The sequence below is a fragment of the Quercus robur genome, chromosome 5 (genome assembly GCF_932294415.1).
Source record: "Quercus robur chromosome 5, dhQueRobu3.1, whole genome shotgun sequence".
Taxonomy (NCBI): domain Eukaryota; kingdom Viridiplantae; phylum Streptophyta; class Magnoliopsida; order Fagales; family Fagaceae; genus Quercus; species Quercus robur.
In genome coordinates this window covers 61,417,119-61,436,658 of record NC_065538.1, presented here as the reverse complement: position 1 = coordinate 61,436,658, position 19,540 = coordinate 61,417,119, and the positions used below count along the sequence as shown (strand labels likewise).

General features: G+C 35.4%; 1 protein-coding gene across 5 annotated transcripts in view; it reads right to left on the bottom strand.

Moving 5' to 3' along the window:
- Positions 1-14,255, bottom strand: part of LOC126726566 (50S ribosomal protein HLP, mitochondrial-like) — a 94,063-nt gene extending 79,808 nt beyond the window's left edge. Inside the window, exons 1-4 of one of the 5 annotated variants that reach the window (XM_050431837.1) lie at positions 14,111-14,255; positions 13,914-13,966; positions 6,621-6,709; positions 3,478-4,099 (exon numbers count right to left, since the gene is read on the bottom strand). In XM_050431837.1, coding sequence (XP_050287794.1) covers positions 3,746-4,099; positions 6,621-6,709; positions 13,914-13,947 — 477 coding nt within the window. In that variant the 5' untranslated portion in view covers positions 13,948-13,966; positions 14,111-14,255 and the 3' untranslated portion in view covers positions 3,478-3,745. The other 4 variants (XM_050431836.1, XM_050431838.1, XM_050431835.1 and 1 more) reach the window with 4 other exon arrangements.
- Between the last annotated feature and the right edge of the window lie 5,285 nt (positions 14,256-19,540).

Here is a 19,540-nt window from a genome sequence, read left to right as displayed (position 1 = left end):
CTTCCCCACCTTACTTTTTTTTTTAATTTTTTTTTTATCTCAATGTAGTTTCATCTAGGGCTTCTTTTTTCTTTTTTCCGCTAGGTAATATTTGACACCCATAACTCTTGAAACCCAAAGAAGTGACACCCATAACTCTTGAAACCCAAAGAAGAAAAAAATGGAAGAGAAAATTTGAAAACAAACTTTGAATTAGAAAAGTAATAGAAAATTAATTGTAATTGTGTTGTTGTTCCTGAGTTTCAAGTTGTAAAGTGGATTAGTTTTAATGGGCAAATAGATCTAACGAAGATTACTGGTTCAGAGAGTGTTGGTGCCCCTCCAAAGCCATAGTTTGTGGTAGTTCTTAAGACTTACTCTCTCATTCAAGAAGAATAAAAGAGATTAAAATTACAATCAAATTGATGATATGGTAGTAATTATCTGATGCTTATAATTGCTGCTCCTGGTGTTAATGTTTTTTCTTGAACATTTTATGAAAGTGGACGAGGAAAGTGATAGAGGAAAAATGAATTACAGTGAAATAAAGAGAGAGAAAAAAAGAGACAAGAAGTAATTAATTAGGAGAGAGTTAATAAGGATGCTATTAATTAAGTAAGTATTTAATGATGAGTTGAAAAAATTGTGTTTCCTTTTTAATCGTTAGATTTTTTGAAAATCTATAACTTAAAAAATGTGTAACTCTTATAGAGTTACACCAGGTGTAACTTGAACTCATCTCATATATATATAATACATTAATGGTTTGAGATGAGATATTTCATATTCAAATCTTAGATCTCTTAAAAAGATCAGAAGATGTCAACCAATTAAATTACAAGACTTTTGATTCAATTTTTTTGATTCATCGTTAATCCCCAATATAAAATTACATAATGCACTCAATTACTAAGGAGAAGCACTTTGAATCAGAACCCATTTTTAGTTTACGATTTTGCAAGAAAATCTTATTCTTCTCAACCATTTGCTTTTACTTATAGTAGATTTTACCAATTCTTTCTTTGTATTTTAATGTTTGGATGCCACTAGAACATTAAGCGTGATTCTCCTTGAGAGTTAGGCACTTATATTTCAAAATCAGATTGAGGAAGGATTTGCTTAAGATGACTCAATGAACTTTTGAAACAAGCTTATAAATCATTTCTACATGTTAAATTGTTAATGCTTATATATTCAGAAATTTTCTATATAAATTTTAGTTTTAGGGATTTAAAAAATGTGGTAGAAATTTTAAATATATGACTCTCCTAACTTATTTACGGTAAATTAAATAATATTAAATTCTTCACATGCTTTATGCCAGAGTTTTTTTTTTTTTTTTTTTTTTTTTTTTAAATTTAATTTTATTGTTGATGAGCTTTATGAGGTTATACTTAATAGGTAGATGTGAAAAGAACCAGGATCATGTAAATGACATTGTCCTAAAAACATTGAAATACTAAAGTTTGTTTGGTTGTCTTAAACATTGAAATCCAATGTCATTTAGTTCTTAAACAAAGATTTAAGAACTAAAGTTTGTTTGGTTGTCAATGAATAAAGCAAAATTTAAAAATTATTTTCATAGAACAAAACATTATAAATAAAAGGCCTTGAATACATGAAAATACTTAAAGTTTTTTATTTTTATTTTTTGCAATGTTCAATTATGTTAAAATAGATATGTTTAAAAGGGAAAATAAAAGGTATATAATAACTATGAAGTTTACAATTTGATGGTACAAATTTTGCCAAAGTAAATGATTAGATTAAATTTTCTTTTGTTTAATGTTGTAATATAAGTACAATATTCATGTAAGAAGACATTAAGACAAGGTAATTCTGTTAATGCTGATTTACCAACTTCTTAATTAATATAAAGATGGATTTTCTTCTTTGAAAAAAATAAAAAAAGAAAAAGTTAAGAAGACATTACATGTTGAACTAAGAACAATAGTTTAAAGGAAGAGCTTTCAGGCTTGAGAGAGAGAGTTTTAGAAAAACTACCAAAGAAAAAAAAAAGTAAACAAGATTTAAGTTATAAAATGTGTAACATAAAATAAATGAAAAACCTACAACCATGCACATATTTTATATGTTTTACATAAACATAGTGATAAAGAAATACAACTATACAAGTGGTTTTTCAAAAAACAAAAAACAAAAAGGATATTTCATAAAAACCACTATGATATTCACTATTGAAACCAATGTGAGTTGGTAATTTCTTTAGAAATAGTAGACTTCACAATCTCCCCTATGTTTTCAGGAATTTCAGGTCTTTGAAAGTCCAATTTGGCATACATTTAAGTCTAATCACATTAAACCAAAAAATCTGTACGGTACAATTTGCAATGTCACAACATATAAAATTCTGATGATAAATACAGTCCAACAATCTAGCTATGTATACACGAAAACAGTCCACATTATGTTCTGAAGGTTGCTGGGTTTGGATATTCTTCCAAAGCTGCTCTCATTTCTCTAATCCTCGATTGTACATTGCCAAACCATTCTCTATTCCATTTGTTCAACTCCTTTGTTTCTTTGATCTTCTTTCCCGCCATAAAAATGGGAGAGCCTCCAAGGTATGAACCCCAAGTATTTTCAACCACAAGACAAGAGTACTAGTTCTCATCCCTGGTCACATTTTCTCAAATTTGAACGGTTTTGGTAGCCCTTTCAATTCTCCTTCCATGAACAAAAAGATTTCAGTATGAGCACCCTACAAATTTTAATCTCACAGGTAGTGGGAAATTTGATCAAACATTTGTTAAAATAAGAACTGTGTAGGAACTTTTGAATATGTTCTCAAGTGACATATCGTGAAGCATCTTGCAACAAATTGCAATGAATTTTAGTTTGGTTTTAATGAACTGTGTAGGGTCCTTCAAGTCATATTCATTTTGTTTTACCTAGTTGTTTTATTCTATTGCTCCCTCACTACTTCTCTACTGGGAACTGGCTAATGGCAGAAAAATGATGGTACAGTATAACATATGGAGAATATGTATTGTACTTTGGATAACATTTTGGCACCTCGAAGTACAAATGTACACACATTGGTATCTTGGCAGTTCCTTACAACAATGGGACTTCTTGATCCAATTAATAATAGGTAGGCTCTTAGAGTAGAGTTCAAAACGTCTTTGAAGGCGTCATTGACATTGGTTGCCTGTAATACCAAAGTTTCAAGAAATGGAAGATTAACCAGATTGAGGAATGGAAGATTACACATCTTCAAGTTTGGCAAAAACAAATGTTTCTGCTGCAACACAGCAGTTAAATTTCAAGCTGTCCTTATATTTAAAGGAGGCAGGGAAAAAAAAACAAAACAAAAAACCGAGAAAAAAAAAGTGATCTTCCTGGTGTTCCAGCATTGTATTTGTACCCATTGAAGAACCAAACATCTGCCTTTCAAGATCTGTAGATATTTTGACAATTAGTCATCAGTTGAGAGAGTAGTAGCCTAAAGTAGTTGAAAATCAGTTGAGAGAGTAGTAGCCTAAAGTAGTTGAAAATCACATTTTGATGGGATGCAAAATCAGCCATTATTGATTGTTTATGATACACTACACAAGAATATGTCTCTTGGATATTAACTCACTATCCAAAGTTGATGGGATGCAAAATCAGCCTTTCTTCTCATTAATAATTGCAGATAAATTTAGGCAAATTTCAAGAGTCCAACCAAAAGAATATGCTAGATTTATCAAAACTATGCCTATGTTAACAATCCTGCACTTGGGAGTCCAGTGTACTCAATTCTTCATGCAATATGCTTGGCCAAAGTAAGAATCTTGACATGCTTTTTCTTCCTCAACTCATGAGGGATAGGCCCAAAAACTCTGGTGCCAATAGGCTGGCCTTGCTTGTCAACAAGTACCACAACATTATCATCAAACTTCACCTCACTACCATCACAACGACCGCGTTGCATGGCAGCACGCACAACCACACCATACACAACCTTTCCTTTCTTGACTTTTCCATTTGGATGGGCTTCCTTGACTGATGCAACTATTGTATCTCCCAATCTTGCACCTTTCTTCCCCTTCAAAGCTTGTATGCACATCACCTTTTTTGCCCCCGAGTTGTCCACAACTTTGAGAACAGTCCTCATCTGAATGAAAGTACTTCGTTGCAGTAAAATTGCAAAGAGAAAGATTAAGTTGATTAAGGTAAGAACAATGGACCTCCAACAATTGATCTGAGCAAAATGGACTTCTAAACCCTTTGTCAAGATCATATGAATTGCTCCACAATAAGGTGTTATGAGCCTTTGTTCTTTGAAACAAAACATATAATAGCTTCCTTCCAACATTTTAAGGGAGATGATTAAAGCAATTCTTCCTTTCAAGGCATAGAATGATGCTAATTGGTCTCTAAACAAGTCAACTTGATAACTAACCTAAATTCTGTATTCTCTTAAAAATAAGTTGTACATGGTAAATAGGTCAGGTATAATAAAAAAAAACATACACACACAAAAACACACACAGAGCAGACATTCAGATATGGCCCTGCATTACCTAGCTATTACTAGAAGCTTTGTGAATTTATGTTCTCTAGCCCTGTCATAATTCTACATTGAATTCAAGAAATCTAGGTAGGAATTCCACTCTGATTCGGAAGAAGAAAATTATTTCTCTAAGAGGAGTAAACATGCTTGTCCTATTTACAATTCTAAGAGCATATTTTTCGACTGTCAAAAGGTTTGATTCCTCATATATATTTGATGGAAAAATTTCAAAAAAAAATGACGGTCTAAAAAACCAAAAATTTATTGAAGTCAACAAGGTAATAATGCCTCTTCCAAACCATTAAGACTAGCAACAGCAAGAAAGTTACTCCATCCCAGCCTATCAAAAGCTCCACTTCAATTTATCTCTTACTTTGCAATATAACAAGAATAGCTTTAAATTTTGGACACCCAACTAATAAAAAATTTCAAAGAATATTGCACAGGAAGCAAATCAAAATCTTAAAACAATTATTTTTCAATTTGTTAGTAACTTATGCACTCCATAAGACTTGAACTAGAGATATCATCTAACACTCCATCATCAATATATATATAAAAGCAGAGACCTCATGTGGGAGGCCATAAGGTTCTGCCAAGTGGCACATTTGTTAAGCTTCTCTCATTTAGGCTTCCACCTTATCAAAGTTTACATTTATGTAAAACTTTTAATTCATAGGCCTCATTTGAGAGGAGGGAATGGAATAGAATGGAAAGGAATAAAAATAATAATTTTATAATATTCTTCCCTTCCCCTTGTTTGGAAGTTTTGATGGAGGGAATGAAAAACTCATTCCCTTATTTGGGAGTTTAAGTGGAAGGGAATGGAATGAGTAGGAGGGAACACTCATTCCTCACTATTGCCTTAAAACCTCAAATTTTCATTCCCCCCGAAATTGGGAGGAATGGGATGGAATGGAATTAGATTTAATGATTTTTTTACTAAAACTCCCAAAATACCTCTGTATATTCAATTATTTATTTTAAAATAGGGGTCTAATAGTAATATTGTTATAAAATGAATCCATTCCATTTCCTCCATGTTGCTCCCAAACAAGATTACTTACATTCCATTCATTTTCATTCCTTTCCATTCCTTTATTTTAAAGCATCCAATCAAGATTACTTAATTCCATTCCATTCTTTTCCATTCTTTTCTCTCGTTTAAATACATTCCATTCCATTCCATTCCGTTCCTTTCTATTCTCTTATGATTATTTCATTCCATTCTATTCTCTTCCCTTATGAACTCCCAAACGGAGCCTAAATGTGTCAATGAAGTGAAAACACATTAATTATCTATAAGTATGCACTAATTATATATATAAGAATTTTATATGGTTTTTAAAAATATATATATATATATAAGAAAGAAAAAACATTACGTGAGAGACAATGCAATTTTATCATGTGGTGCTTTGTAAGAGTAATTTTTCATTTGGCTTTACTCCTCAACTTCTTTACATATTTGGATTATAATAAAATTCTATTAATAGGATATCACAATTTTCACTAAGTGTTTAACTTACCACTATCATACTTCAATAACATAAACATGACATCATAAATTTTAGATTATATTTCCATAAGCCAACTAAACATTTACATTTTTCTCAAAAAAATAAATAATAAATAAACATTTACAAGAAATTACAAATTTTTTATGCTAAATCCAAGCCAATGTAGAAACAAAAATTATGATTAAAAATTTCAGCAAAAAAATAAATGATTAAACAAACAATCAACTTATTACACTACATTTTTTTTTTTGAAAAGATATTACACCACATAATAACTAATTTCTAATTTATGTAACTTTTTCTCTATAGTTTAATTCTCCATCCCCTTAATTTTGTATTACATCATTAATTTAACAAAAATCTCTTTATGTTATTGCAACATTATTTTATGTTATTACTTTAAAATATTTTGGATATTCTATATAAGTTTTTCACATAACAGCTTAAAGCATTATCCGCACGTCGCGCAGGACAATGGCTAGTTCTTACAAAGGCTGGAAGAGCCATTTGAACCAAAAAGTCACTAATAGTGAAAAATCTTCAAATATCTCAACTACAATCTTACAAAATAAAAAACAACAATAACAGAAGAAGACACTGACCTGAGAGAAGGAATTGCTGCATGCCTCATGTGATGTGCTCAGAAAACCAGACAATTTGTGGTCAAGGCCCCCCAAAAATGAACGACCCACTAATATGCAGTGAGCCAAACAGTTTAAAATAATAATAAATAAATAAAAAACCCCCAAAGTCAAGAAAATAAATTAACAAGGAAATGTTGGGAAATATTAGGAACCAATAAGTAATTGCAACTCATTATAATCAACTATCCTGGTCATCATGGCAGAACGAGGGAGAAGCAAGTTCAATTAGGCATGATTAAGTTCAGATTCAATTATTTTAGTCCAAGGAACAAACTTAAGCATTGTCAATTCTATTAGGCCAAATATTTAATTTTATCAATAGTACACGTATTAGTACAAGATGTGGTAAATATTAATTTTTTTTTTTTTGAGAAAAAAATATTAATTTATTTTAAATAAGTTTGCCATGTCAATAAGTGATTAACAATGGACTGAAGCCCTAAGGGAATGACAAGTGGCATCACATCATTGGAAATTGGTTGGTGGTAGTTACCTCAAGCGAAAACTGTCATTTTGAGTGGTTTATGTAAAGAGTACGTGAGTACCACATGAGAAGGTAGTTACCTCGAGGCAGTTATCAAAGTGCTTTCAACTGGGATCGTGGGATTAAAGGCTAATGAAAACGTGACACATGGTAATGATGACAAGATTAACTATCAAAGTCTCAAGTATAAATAGCGAAAGATGTTTTCACGCAAGACAAACACACTCACACATAAAAATCCCAAAGAATCATCTCTCATTGTATCAGAAATATTTGTAGGCTTGTACACAAGTAGGCTTGCGAATAAATTTAAAAAGTAATTCCTCTAAATCCTATAAACCATTGTAGGACTTCAACAAAAATAAAAACTATTAACATGTATAAATCATGGAGTTAATATAAAAAAATGATATGAGATATAAACTCACAAGAGATAACTATGTACATAGAGGCGGGTTGGACAAGGTCTAGGTGGTTTAAAAAAAACTCAACCCACCGCCCAACCCCACCCGCCACTTCAATAGTTGAACCCACCCAACCCACTTAGAAATAATATCATATCCATATGGAGCGATATGGAGGGGACCGGGTCGGGCAGCCTACTCACTGTCCTCTTCCTCCTCCTCCTCCTCCTCCTCTTTTTCTTCTTCTTCTTCTTCTTCAATCTCTGATTTTTCAAGGAATTTAAAAACATCAGGACCAACCTGGTCCCCATGGGTATCCTGTAGGGCTTTGAGTTGATCAAGAAGCCATTGTTTCTAGGCTTTAGCAGCAGCAAGGTCTCGAGCCTGTTCCTCCACTTCTTGCTTTGCTGCCTCAACTTCTCCTCTAAGTTTAAATTCATCCTCCCTGAGCTTGGATCTCCTTTCTATTTGAGCAAGCTTCCTACCAGCACATTGGTTGTTGAACTTGTGATGGGATAGCCTCAGGAATATCTTCACTAATTGCTTGAGCCTGGTCAGATGGTTCTCTGATTTGGATAGAGGTTGATCTAGATTTTTTGTGGCCAAAGGAGGCTCAGGAGATTCTTCCTCTACCACATCAGAGGCAACTATAACCTTCCTTTTCCCTTCGAGTTCAGGTCTCTCTTTGACAGATTTAAGTTGAGAAACCAGGCCTTGAGGAGCTCGAGGTTTGTTGAAGTTTGGCCCTTGAATTAACTCTCTGCACACGTTTAATTATTTCACCTGAAGCAGAAATAATATGGCCATAGATTCTAAATAACCCGGATTTATCTTACGAGAAACAGAAATATATGCTTCCTCAATCATTTGATCTAAAGGGTCAGAGCTACTTACTTCAAAACTCTCAACCTTCCCAGCTTTATACTTGACCCATTTGCTTTTGCCAGTGACATTTGAAGGATTGGCTGATATATAAAAGTTTGGTATTTTAGTAAAAGCCTAGAAAATATATAGTAAACATTGAATAATAAAATTTACTTAATATCTGGTGCGTTATCAAAAAGAAAAGTTGGGCAAAGGGTTTTAAGAGATTCAACCATTGAGTCTATATCATTCCTAGCTGCCATATATTCATCCCATCAATCTTGAAACTTGGTAGAAGTGCACGAGCAATGTGTAAAACAGTGAAAAATGAACTTCTTTGCCAAATCTTTACTCTTCTTCACAAAAGAAGTGATCTCTTCTTTCCTCAAGCTTTTTCTTGAGTGCCATGGGTTATTTTCAGTATAGACTCCGGGAAAAGATACTAGTTGCTCAAAGCCTAGTTGGCGTGCAACAAGAGAAGGGTTATGTATCTCTAGAAAAGTACTCAAGCCAAAAACAAGTCTCATGTTTGGAGAATGTCGGCATATATGGCTCGAGTCTTATCATCATCTGCCATAGAAGATAGCGGCTTAAATTCCAAGAGCCCAAATTTCATTTCATTGAAAGGCTTAAAGTCTACAATATTGTGGGTTCTACCATATTTGAAGAATTATCAAACCACTGTTTGAATGATGGAATGTCCTAGAGCTCGTCATATCTGGCTTCAGACCAATGTTGTCCATAAGAGTTGGACTCATCTTTGGAGAAAGGCCTCAAGACAGGCGCAAGTTATTGGAAATAGGTTTATGCACAAAACTGAACAAACCATAAATGACCCCTTAGGGTATTACATGGAGAAGCACAAGCCAATACCATAGCTCTGTAAACATCAGCCAAAAACATAGGGCCCATGTCTACTCAAATTCCTTGTGCTTGAGCTCAAGCAATTGGCACATAGGAAGAAATAAGCCTCCTCGAAGTAATTTTGAACAAGGATCTACAGAGCCACAGGAGGTAACACGAACGCTCTTCATTGTACAAAATGAAGCCCAAGCCATGAACTTATTTTGCAACAAATAAGTTCAAATAAAAGTGCAATTGCTTCTTTTGGGCAGGTGAATGAATGCGAAAACTTAAAAGAAGTTAAGTGTGCAGACATACCATAAGAAGGAAGGCACATTAGGGCAAAGACATCTTTGATAGTGAGTGTCATGACTCATGAAACCTTCAGAAAAGTGGAAAAAATTGGTCACAGGGGACTAAAACAGAACTAACGATGAGAGCAACACTGGATTAACTTGGGGATCATACTTCGAGAGTAAAATGGCCTTGCGAATACCAAGGCGAGTCCATTTGTTTCTCAGCTGTGTGTCCATTCAAGTCACCCAAAGCCCACACCTTCACTTCTGGAGTCCAAGTCTTGAGCTTGACGCTACCATTCCAATCACTCCCAAGAAATACCTCAAGATTGATAGGCAGGAGTACCAACAGTAAAACAAAGGAAATGGTCAACCAAATCCCCTGGAAATTCGCCTAGAATCGCTACCCCAAGACCATAGCCTGAAGCGTCAAAGCTCAAGAATGAGGAAGAACCTTCCCCCTAATTTCAAGAAGCAAGACATAGGGGGTGAAAACTTTCTGGTCAGCAGAAATGGTTTTCATGATCTGAGCAGCCACATCGCAATCCTTAATGGGTTCACTCGAAGCAGGATTGCTCAAGGAAGGAATTTGTTCTGGGTTAGAAGCAGCTTGTTTGACACAAGCCATTGAAATTGTCAAGTTGGTAAAAAAGAGGAAAGTGAAATTTAGTGTTTGGGTTGTAGAAAAGTAAGACTGAAACGAAGACCTGAAACTGATAGGAATTGGTAAAGTGATCCAAAGATGATTGGCCTAGGAATACACCAACCACATGTGGGGGCATGCGTTAGGCCAAATATTAGTACAAGATGTGGAAAATATTATGTTATTTTAAATAAGTTTTCCAAGTTATTAACTGATTACATAAGTTTTCCAAGTCGTTGAAAATTAGTCAGTGCTAGTTACCTCGAGCAAAGACTATCATCTTAAGCAGATTTATATGTAAAGCGAATATGAGTACCACATTTTTTTTTTTTTTTTGAGAAACCTCCCTACTCAGGAAGGGAGAAAATAACATAATTATTGCAAATCTTTTACAACAAAGCTGAAAATATTTGGAGGCACTTCCTCCATCCAAACTCTTAAAGGAAAAGAAAACCTAGCATCCCTAGCTAGCGCATGGGCTACATGATTGCCCTGCTGCCTTACATGGATGATAGAGGCGGACTGAAAATACCCCCTTATAGACATAAAGTCTTTTACTAAGTGGCCTGTCAATGCGTTTGATGCCGACCCCAATTGCAAGCATTTCACCACTAACTCCGCATCCCCTTCAAAACAAACCTGGCTAAAACCAAGTTCCCTTGCAAACAGAGTTGATCTTCGTGCCGCCATCATCTCAAGGACCTCAACTGTTGCTGGCAGCCTAACCTTTTCCAACAAAGCCGCCAGCTCCTGCCCTTCACTGTCGCGTAGCACCACTCCGATACCGGCTGCCTGCTCCTCCCTGAATACCGCCCCATCAAAGTTAGCTTTAATGGAGTTCTCTGCCGGAGGCTGCCATTGCACCAGGCCAACTTGCTTCTCTGCAACCCGCCCCTGTTTTCCTTGCTGAAACTCAGCCAATAGGGATGAGGCTAACTGACCGATTTTCGAACATGGCTGAGTAGCTTCATTTGAGCGCAACTTGTTTCTCCACATCCAAATAAGCCAACCGACATCACAAACACCTCCATATTTTTACCTTCAGCCTTCATAATACTTACGAGGTCCCACATATTCTTCACAGACCGGTACTTATTCCTCACATCAGCACAGGAATACTCCCACACCTCACGGACCTACACACAGTCCCAAATGGCATGGACCTCATCTTCATTCAAATATCCACACTGATCACACACGGAGGAATCTACCACTTTCCTTTTTTTCAGATTTTCCTTTGTTGGAAGTGCTCTTGAGCAAGCCCGCCAAGTGAACACCTTCACCTTGTTAGGAACCTTCAAGTGCCAGATGAATTTCCAAAAACTTCTTACCCCATCAGAGTCGGAGCTAGAAGGCAGTGAGCTCATTTCCTTTTCGCACAGCAGCTGGTAACCTGTTTTGACTAAGTATGACCCCGACCTGCACCTTGGCCATGATAAGCAGTCATCTTGGTCCGTAACACAAAGGAATGCTCTTAATTCTTTGAGCTTCAAAGGGCAGAAAGAGGTCATCCACAAGCTGCTCATTCCAACCTCCTCCCTCCAGCTCTAGCAGATTTGCAACTACCCAATTTTTCGCCTCCTCAATTTTTGGTGAAACCACACAAGCCGAAGCCTCCCCAGGCAGACACCTATCATTGTAGATATTGATCTTTGTGCCATTCCCCACTCGCCATAGCAAGCCCGATTGGACAAGCTTACTAGCCTTGACAATGCTTTGCCACGCATACGACCCCGAAACTACCTTTGCATCGAAAATTGACCCACTTGGGAAGTACTTGGCACTAAAAACCCGGTAAAAGAGGGAAGAGTGATCTACTAATAGCCTCCACACTTGCTTTGCGAGCATAGCCTCATTAAATTTTTCCAAATCCTTGAAGCCCATACCTCCTAATGCCTTTGGTTTGCACAAAGTTTCCCAATTCTTCCAATGAATCTTACGTTGGTTTCCCCGTTGACCCCACCAAAATTTCCTAATCATCATCTCAATATCGTTTAGAAGTCCGGATGGGAGTTTGAAGCAACCCATCGCAAAGGTGGGTATAGCTTGAACTACCGCTTTTAGGAGCACCTCCCTACCCGCTTGAGAAAGGAGTTTTTCCTTCCAACCTTGAAGCTTATTCCAAACTCTCTCCTTGATGAAATTGAGGCTCGCCTTTTTATTTCTCCCAACAACCGCCGGAAGACCAAGATACTTCATATGAGTACCACATGAGAAGGCAGTTACCTCAACATAGTTATTAGAGTGCTTTCACCTAGGATCTAGGGATTAAAAGCTAATGAAAACATGACACATGGCAATGAGGACAAGATTAACTGCTAAAGCCTCAAGTATAAGTATGATGTTCTCACACAAGACACGCACACTCAGACATACAAATCCAGAGAATCATATCTCACTGTATCAGAATTATATGTAGGCTTGTAGGCTTGTGAGAACTCTATCCTTGTAAATTTTTTGTATCTTGATTATTGAAAGTGCATCATTACGCTTTGAGCAGCCTTTGTAACTTAGGCATTGGCAAGAAAGGGTTCAAGGAAAGAGATGATTAAATATGACAAGATTCAAGATTTGTGGTCTAGTTTTAATTTGGGACTTTCTTGACATCTTTCATAAGTTATTTTGGTTATTATTGAGTCTTAGTATTAAGTTTTAAAAATTGGGGTAGTCTGGTAATTTTAAGATTTTCTGGAATGGGCTGTCCTAGAGGGGTTAAGCTTCTGTCCAGTGCACAGTTTTGGACGTGTGTCTATATCGTATCGTGTCCAATGCACTGATATATTGTACCTAATCCGTATCCATCCTAAAGACCCATGAGTCTTATTTTATGTTTTGAGTCTTTTTCCTATTAGGTTTAGAAGTTATTAAGTCATTTTTTGGTTATTAGTATTCCTAGTCATTCTAGGAATAGATTATTTAGAGTCCTAGTCCTTCTAGGAAAGGGTTTAACAATAGTCTCTATATAAAGGCTTTATTGTAGTCAATAATATATAGTGATTGATTAATAAAATTCAGCAGCTTATTTTAAGCTTCAAGGGTGTGATTGCCTTCTCCTACCTAGGTGTGATTGCTTATAAAGACCTAGGTGTGATTGCCTAGTGTTTTATTTACCTTGTTTTTTGTTTTATCCCCCGTTTTGGCCTCAAACAGCCATCAAGATCCATATTTTCTAACCTAAAACCCCTAAACATCAATCCTAATTCCTGCATCATAATCTAGGCTTTAATCCTTGTTCTCATTGTTAACTTGTGCATTTCACATAAAAGTCCATATCCTCTCTAGCACAAAGTCAAATATTCATCCTCTTGAGCGACTTTGTATCACCTCGAGTGGGAAAAAATTGGTTTGTGCTCAAACAAATTCCATAGAGAGATTTAACAATGTCAAGATTCAGCATCCCATTAACCCAGCTGATCAAACTCATTTTACACATTCCAAAAGCAACTATCATGCAATGTCATCACTACTGAAACAGCCAGAATCTTTAACAACCAGTTCTTCCTACTTTCCAAAAATTATAAATAAATAAAAAAATTAATACCCAGAAAAGGGAAAAGAGGTTTAACACATTTGAATGAACATTTATGTAATTACAATCATCATTTCAAATCAAGGAACAAAAACCTCATATTTAAGTACTATCATCCACCAATGTCACTGTTTAAACTGAATAGAGCACTTGAAAAAAAGAGGGTAATAAAGATCACATTGACATACCACGAGACCATTTGGAAGCGAGACTTGCAGCCATCTCTGGATTTATCTCTGCCCTGCAAATATACAAATTGTATGGAAATCAAAAACCCCATAAACTGTGCCTTTCTTTCTCAAACAAAAATGGCAAGCCTTATTGTTCTTTGAAAACCCAAATGGATGAGGAAAAGGAAAATGACAATGCTAGAGAGAGCACTAACCCGAGACTGAACTCTGAAGAGCACGAGGTTGAGGAGAGTGGTGGTGGCAAAGGGAACTGGGAAAGGTAGAGACAGTTAATAATAATGTTTAAAACCCTAAACGAGGGCTTATCTGCAATCTAATTAATGAGCACGTGTATTTTTGTGCTTTGTTTAAGGAAAATGTATATTATTTAAACAAATTATATTATATAATTCCTTAAATTAATTATGTGACTAAAAATACATAGGGATGATTATATTAATCTCTATGTAATGGGTTGAAGAAAGTTTCTCAATTTGGCACTTGTTCAACTCAACAATTTTTCATATTTTTCTATTTTGACAGTCCCAAACTCATCCAAGGTCATCAACCAAGACCTTTTACCCTCTATAAACAAGGGTTTCATAGTTCAAAGTACATAATTTCCTAGAGATTTAGAGAACTTTTAGGCCAGGTTATTACGATGATTGGTGATCCTTTCATTTGACACGAACCTACCCCCTTTTTGCTAAATCCTCTAATTTCTAGAGCCCCAAAAACATACCAAAACTTTGCCCAATTCATCCTAAACACGAAGTTATATATGTGTTAGGATCATATGTCCAAGCCTAATCGATCATCAAGCATTGCGCATAAATGTACAATTTCTTGAACTTTTAAGTGTTTTGTCTTTAATACTCTCAAATCAACCAAAAACATGTTCATATTTGATGAATGTTCAGATGCTCATCCCCTTTGCATATGCTTCAAAACTTAAAATAATAAAATATAAAAAATAAAAACCCAAATGACATGCCCTTTCTTTTTTTGTGACATGTTTTGGATGACACGACATGATGGTGATCACTATATTTTAGAAGATTGGTTCACCTAGAAAGGCGGGTGTCTAACACCGCCCTACCTCATAACTTAGTATTCAACCTAAAATCGATGCTTCATATACAAAGTCTTATCTAATGTAATTTTCACCTTTTAGAATAAAACTAGGACTTAAAGGAATTTAAATTTATTTTAAAGATTATTTAGGATCAAGGCCATGTAATATTTTTATTATATTCAAATGAATGTAAATTATAAATTTTTATCAATAAAATGAGAAGTTATTTTATTGTATATTTAAAAATAAATAAAATAAGTGATAACTCTAAATGTAAAACCATAAATCTAAATGGTACAATATCATCAGTTGAACCATGCATTTTGATAGACATTTACTTGATCTTATCCATTCACTTGGATTTTATCAAAACAAAAAAAAAAACTAACCCGAAATCACAATCCCTCACATAATTTCACTCTTTTAGCTCTTTAGAGCATCCACATCAGTGGAGCTAAATATTTTAGCATTTAACACCTCAAAAAGCTACTTTATTTATTTTAACACACAATTTCACAACACACCTTACATCAATGATCTTACTTTTACCATCAACTAAACAATATTCATTTTCTTATCAATTTCTTTCTCAGTTTCTCTCTCTTCCTCTCTACCACCAAACCCAACTAAGTGATAATTTTTTTTTATACCTTCTTGTTATAGTGAACTGCTAGTCTTGGTAGTTCACTTAAGCAAGAAGGCAAAAAAAATTTGCCTTTGGCTGTACCAATGTTTAGGCAATAAATTGGAGTTTGAGGTGGTGGTGATGCTCTAAGAGGAGCAACTCTTTAACCAATGGCTATACTCATCCCTAAAAAAATTTGTGAATTTACTTTCTATCTATGGTGTACACTTAGTACAATATCGAACTACAAATCTTGTGTATTTAATTTCTAGCTATGGTGTATGCTTTACAATATTGAATTACATGGTCTTTCTTTATGATACCTGTTTCATTATCTCTATAAATTAAGAGGATTCAGAAAGTTAGTTATAACTTCAGAAAATGTCAAAAATACCCCTGATCTAATTAGATAATCCTTATTCTTAAAAAATAAAAAATTGGGTTAAAATTGTAATTCAACAAAATTATTAAAAAAAAAAAAAAAAAAAGCTACTAGAGAAACCTTTTTCCTAAAAATTAGCACACTCTCTCTATAAGACAGGTTACCAACCACTTCGAGATATGGAAGACAGAGAGATGGCTTCAGCTTCAGACAGTGGGGAAAATAGAAAATTCTAGAATGGTTTGTGCAAGCTAAAGGTACTAAATAAGATTAAAACTTTTGAGTGGTGAGCTTGCCCCAATTCTCTTCCTACTTTGGATAATCTAGCAAAGAGAAAGGTGGTTCAATGATCCACTTGTTCCAACTGCAACAGAGAGCACGAAACTGTGGTTCATGCTTTGTGGAATTGTGATAATCTCAGTCTGGCTTGGGGAAAATGGTTTGAGGAGTTACATGTAGTGTTAACCCCATTTAGGCTTCGCTTGGGAGGAGGGAATGGAAAGGAATAAAAAGAATCATTTTAGAATATTCTTCCCTTCCCTTGTTTGGGAGTTTTAAAGGAGGGAATGGAAAGTCCATTCCCTTGTTTGGTAGTTCAAGTAGGAGGGAATGGAATGGGTCGAAGGAAACACTCATTCCTCTCTATTCCCTTAAAACCTCAAATTTTCATTCCCTCCGAAATTGATAAAAATTGGAGGGAATGAAATTAAATTTAATGATTTTTTTTACTAAAACTCCCAAAATACCCCTGTATATTTAACTCTTTATTTTAAAATATGGGTCTAATAATAATATTGTCATAAAATAATTCCATTCCATTCCCTCCATGTTGCTCCCAAACAAGATTACTTACATTTCATTCATTTTCATTCCTTTCCATTCCTTTATTTTAAAACATCCAATCAAGGTTACTTAATTCCATTCCATTCCATTCTTTTCTATTCATTTCCCTTACTTAAATACATCCCATTCCATTCCATTTTTTTCCATTCCCTTATTATTATTCCATTCCATTCCTTTCCCTTCCTTTATGAACTCCCAAGCGAAGCCTAAATCAATGAGGAGCAGAGCTATTCATCACGATTTGCTGGTTTTTATGGACTCGCCGAAACAAAATCCAAGTTAAGGAGGCAGTGGTGCCACTGGACAAACTCTTGGACTTGGCACGGCAGTACCTTCAGGAGTTTCAGCAACTCTGTGGCAAATCTGTCATCAAGCAGCCACCAAATCAAACAATTTGGAAACCGCCTAACCAAAGCACGCTGAAAACAAACTTTGATGGAGCTATGTTTGAAGATTTGGAAGCAATAGGTATCGAGTCATGGTTCGAAATTCCTCTGGCAAAATTCTGGCGGCTCTATCCAAGATCATCCCTCTGCCATCGTCTATTGTTGTCTTGGAAACAATTGCAGCACGAAGAGCAATCACCTTTGTTCAAGAGCTCGGCTTGAGTAGTTCTATCTTTAAAGGAGACTCTGAAACATCAATTTTGGTGATAAAAAAATCAGAGGCTGTTTGGATTAGGGCTAACTCATTACTCAAAATTCATCACTCAAAACTCATATCTCAAACTCATTACTCATATCTCAAAACTCTATTTCACCAACAACCTAAAACTCAAAATTATTTGTTTGGTTCATAACTGAGATTTTGTTCCTCTTCACTTTTTCCCTTTTTTAGTAGAGCCCACACCTTGCCAAATACTTAGAACGGTAACCTACGTGTCCTCTCAACCCATATAAAAATTGTTTAAAAACAATTTCCTTCTCTCCCACACACTCTGACTCTAGCATTTCAACAAATACCCTTCTCCCCAAATCTCCAGCACTCCCCGAATCCATCTCCAGCACCTCCCACACACTCCCCATCTCTAACAAATTCCATCAAATACCCATCTCCCTAATCTCCAACACACTGCATCTTCCATCTCTAGCACGAATACTTATCTCCCTAAATACCTATCTCCAAAAAACAGAGAAACCCATCTCGTCATCTAGATCGTAGACCCATCGAAAGCAAAGTTCAAAGCTTCTATTCTTCTCCAGCAAAAGTCGAAGACCATCTCTAGCAAAAATCAAAGATTATCGTGAGTTTTTTTTTTTTTTTTTTTTTTCATTTCTTAGTTGTAGTGCTCTATTTCTCTTGCTCTGTTTGTCTTCATTTTGTTTTCTTTCTTTGCCCCGAAAGGAACACCGAAATTCATGAATGGATTCCAAAACTCATATCTCTACTTGCTTTATTATTTTCCCCACATCTCTTTTTTCCCGATATATGACTTCATGACTACTGAAAATTGTGTTTTAATTTTGTTTATGGGGGGTTGAGTTTGTTTAGCTTTCGGTGACTATGCTCTGAGGTCAGGAATGTGGGTATTTGGTTTCTTGTGTCTATGCTCTGAGGTCAGGAATGTGGGTATTTGGTTTCTTGTGACTATGCTCTTAGTTTGTTTGGATTGTTCTCGTGTGATTCTGCCTCTGTGGTTTTGTTTGTTTTTACAATCGTTATATGGGAGAGTAGTTCTTTGTATTAACATGTAGCACTCTGGTGAATAATTTTCATAACATTTTGCATTAATGGAATTAGTTTGGTTGAGATGCTTGCTGTAATGACATTAGTTGTTTTGAGCATTTGAAAGGAATCTGCAGTCCTTATTCTTGCATAATCTATTTTCTTCCATCGTTCACTTTCACTATATGAAAATTTTGAGTTGCAATAAGGAGCAGATTGGTTTACTTTTACAGTACTCCTTACAAGCACATGGCAATGGGAAATTAAAATACTGCTCATTTTGTACCATGTGTAGAGGCTGTGGTGTTTAAACTAATGTTGGAAGGAAGTAACTACTACTCCAACTGTAATGGCCATCTATGTGACATGGATCGTTGTGTGGTTAGGACATCATTGTTGCTTCATAACTTTGGTAAGAGGTTTTATGGTTGTAGGGAATGGACGTCAGTGAGTTTACATTTGCGTTTAGTTACACTGTTTGTGATATGTCATAAATTCCTTCATTTCGCCTGTATTGATATTGTCATGTACGCTACAGGATGATGACCGACATTGTAAATTTTTTAGATGGTTGGACAGCAACACTTGCAAGCATGGTACAGAAACAACACCTTTCGTGATAGCAAATTTCAGGAGGTTGGAGAATGAGGCAATGCTTGCTGCTGAGGGTGAGAAGGAAGCACGTGCATCGCTTGAAGAAGTACGAGAAAGGGAAAGAGTTGCAAAGCGAAAAGCAGAAAAATGTAAAGTTGCACAAATGATTGCTGAAGAGAATATGAACACGTATAAACAAGTTCTAGTTCTCTCATTGGTGTTGTTTATTGTATTCTACTTATTTAGTACTAGGTTTGGGGATGTTGAAAGAGCTCAATTGTGTCTGCCATGACAATGTGGTGTATGTAATAGGCAATATGCAACCCATTGAGTTTGGACACATAACTCCAACAATCTGCTATAACACTTGACATTTTAATTTAATCTAATGACTCTTTTATGAATATCTTTCTCCTTGTTAATTTCAGTTTGATTAAAAAAGGTATCCTAGCTATCAAGCC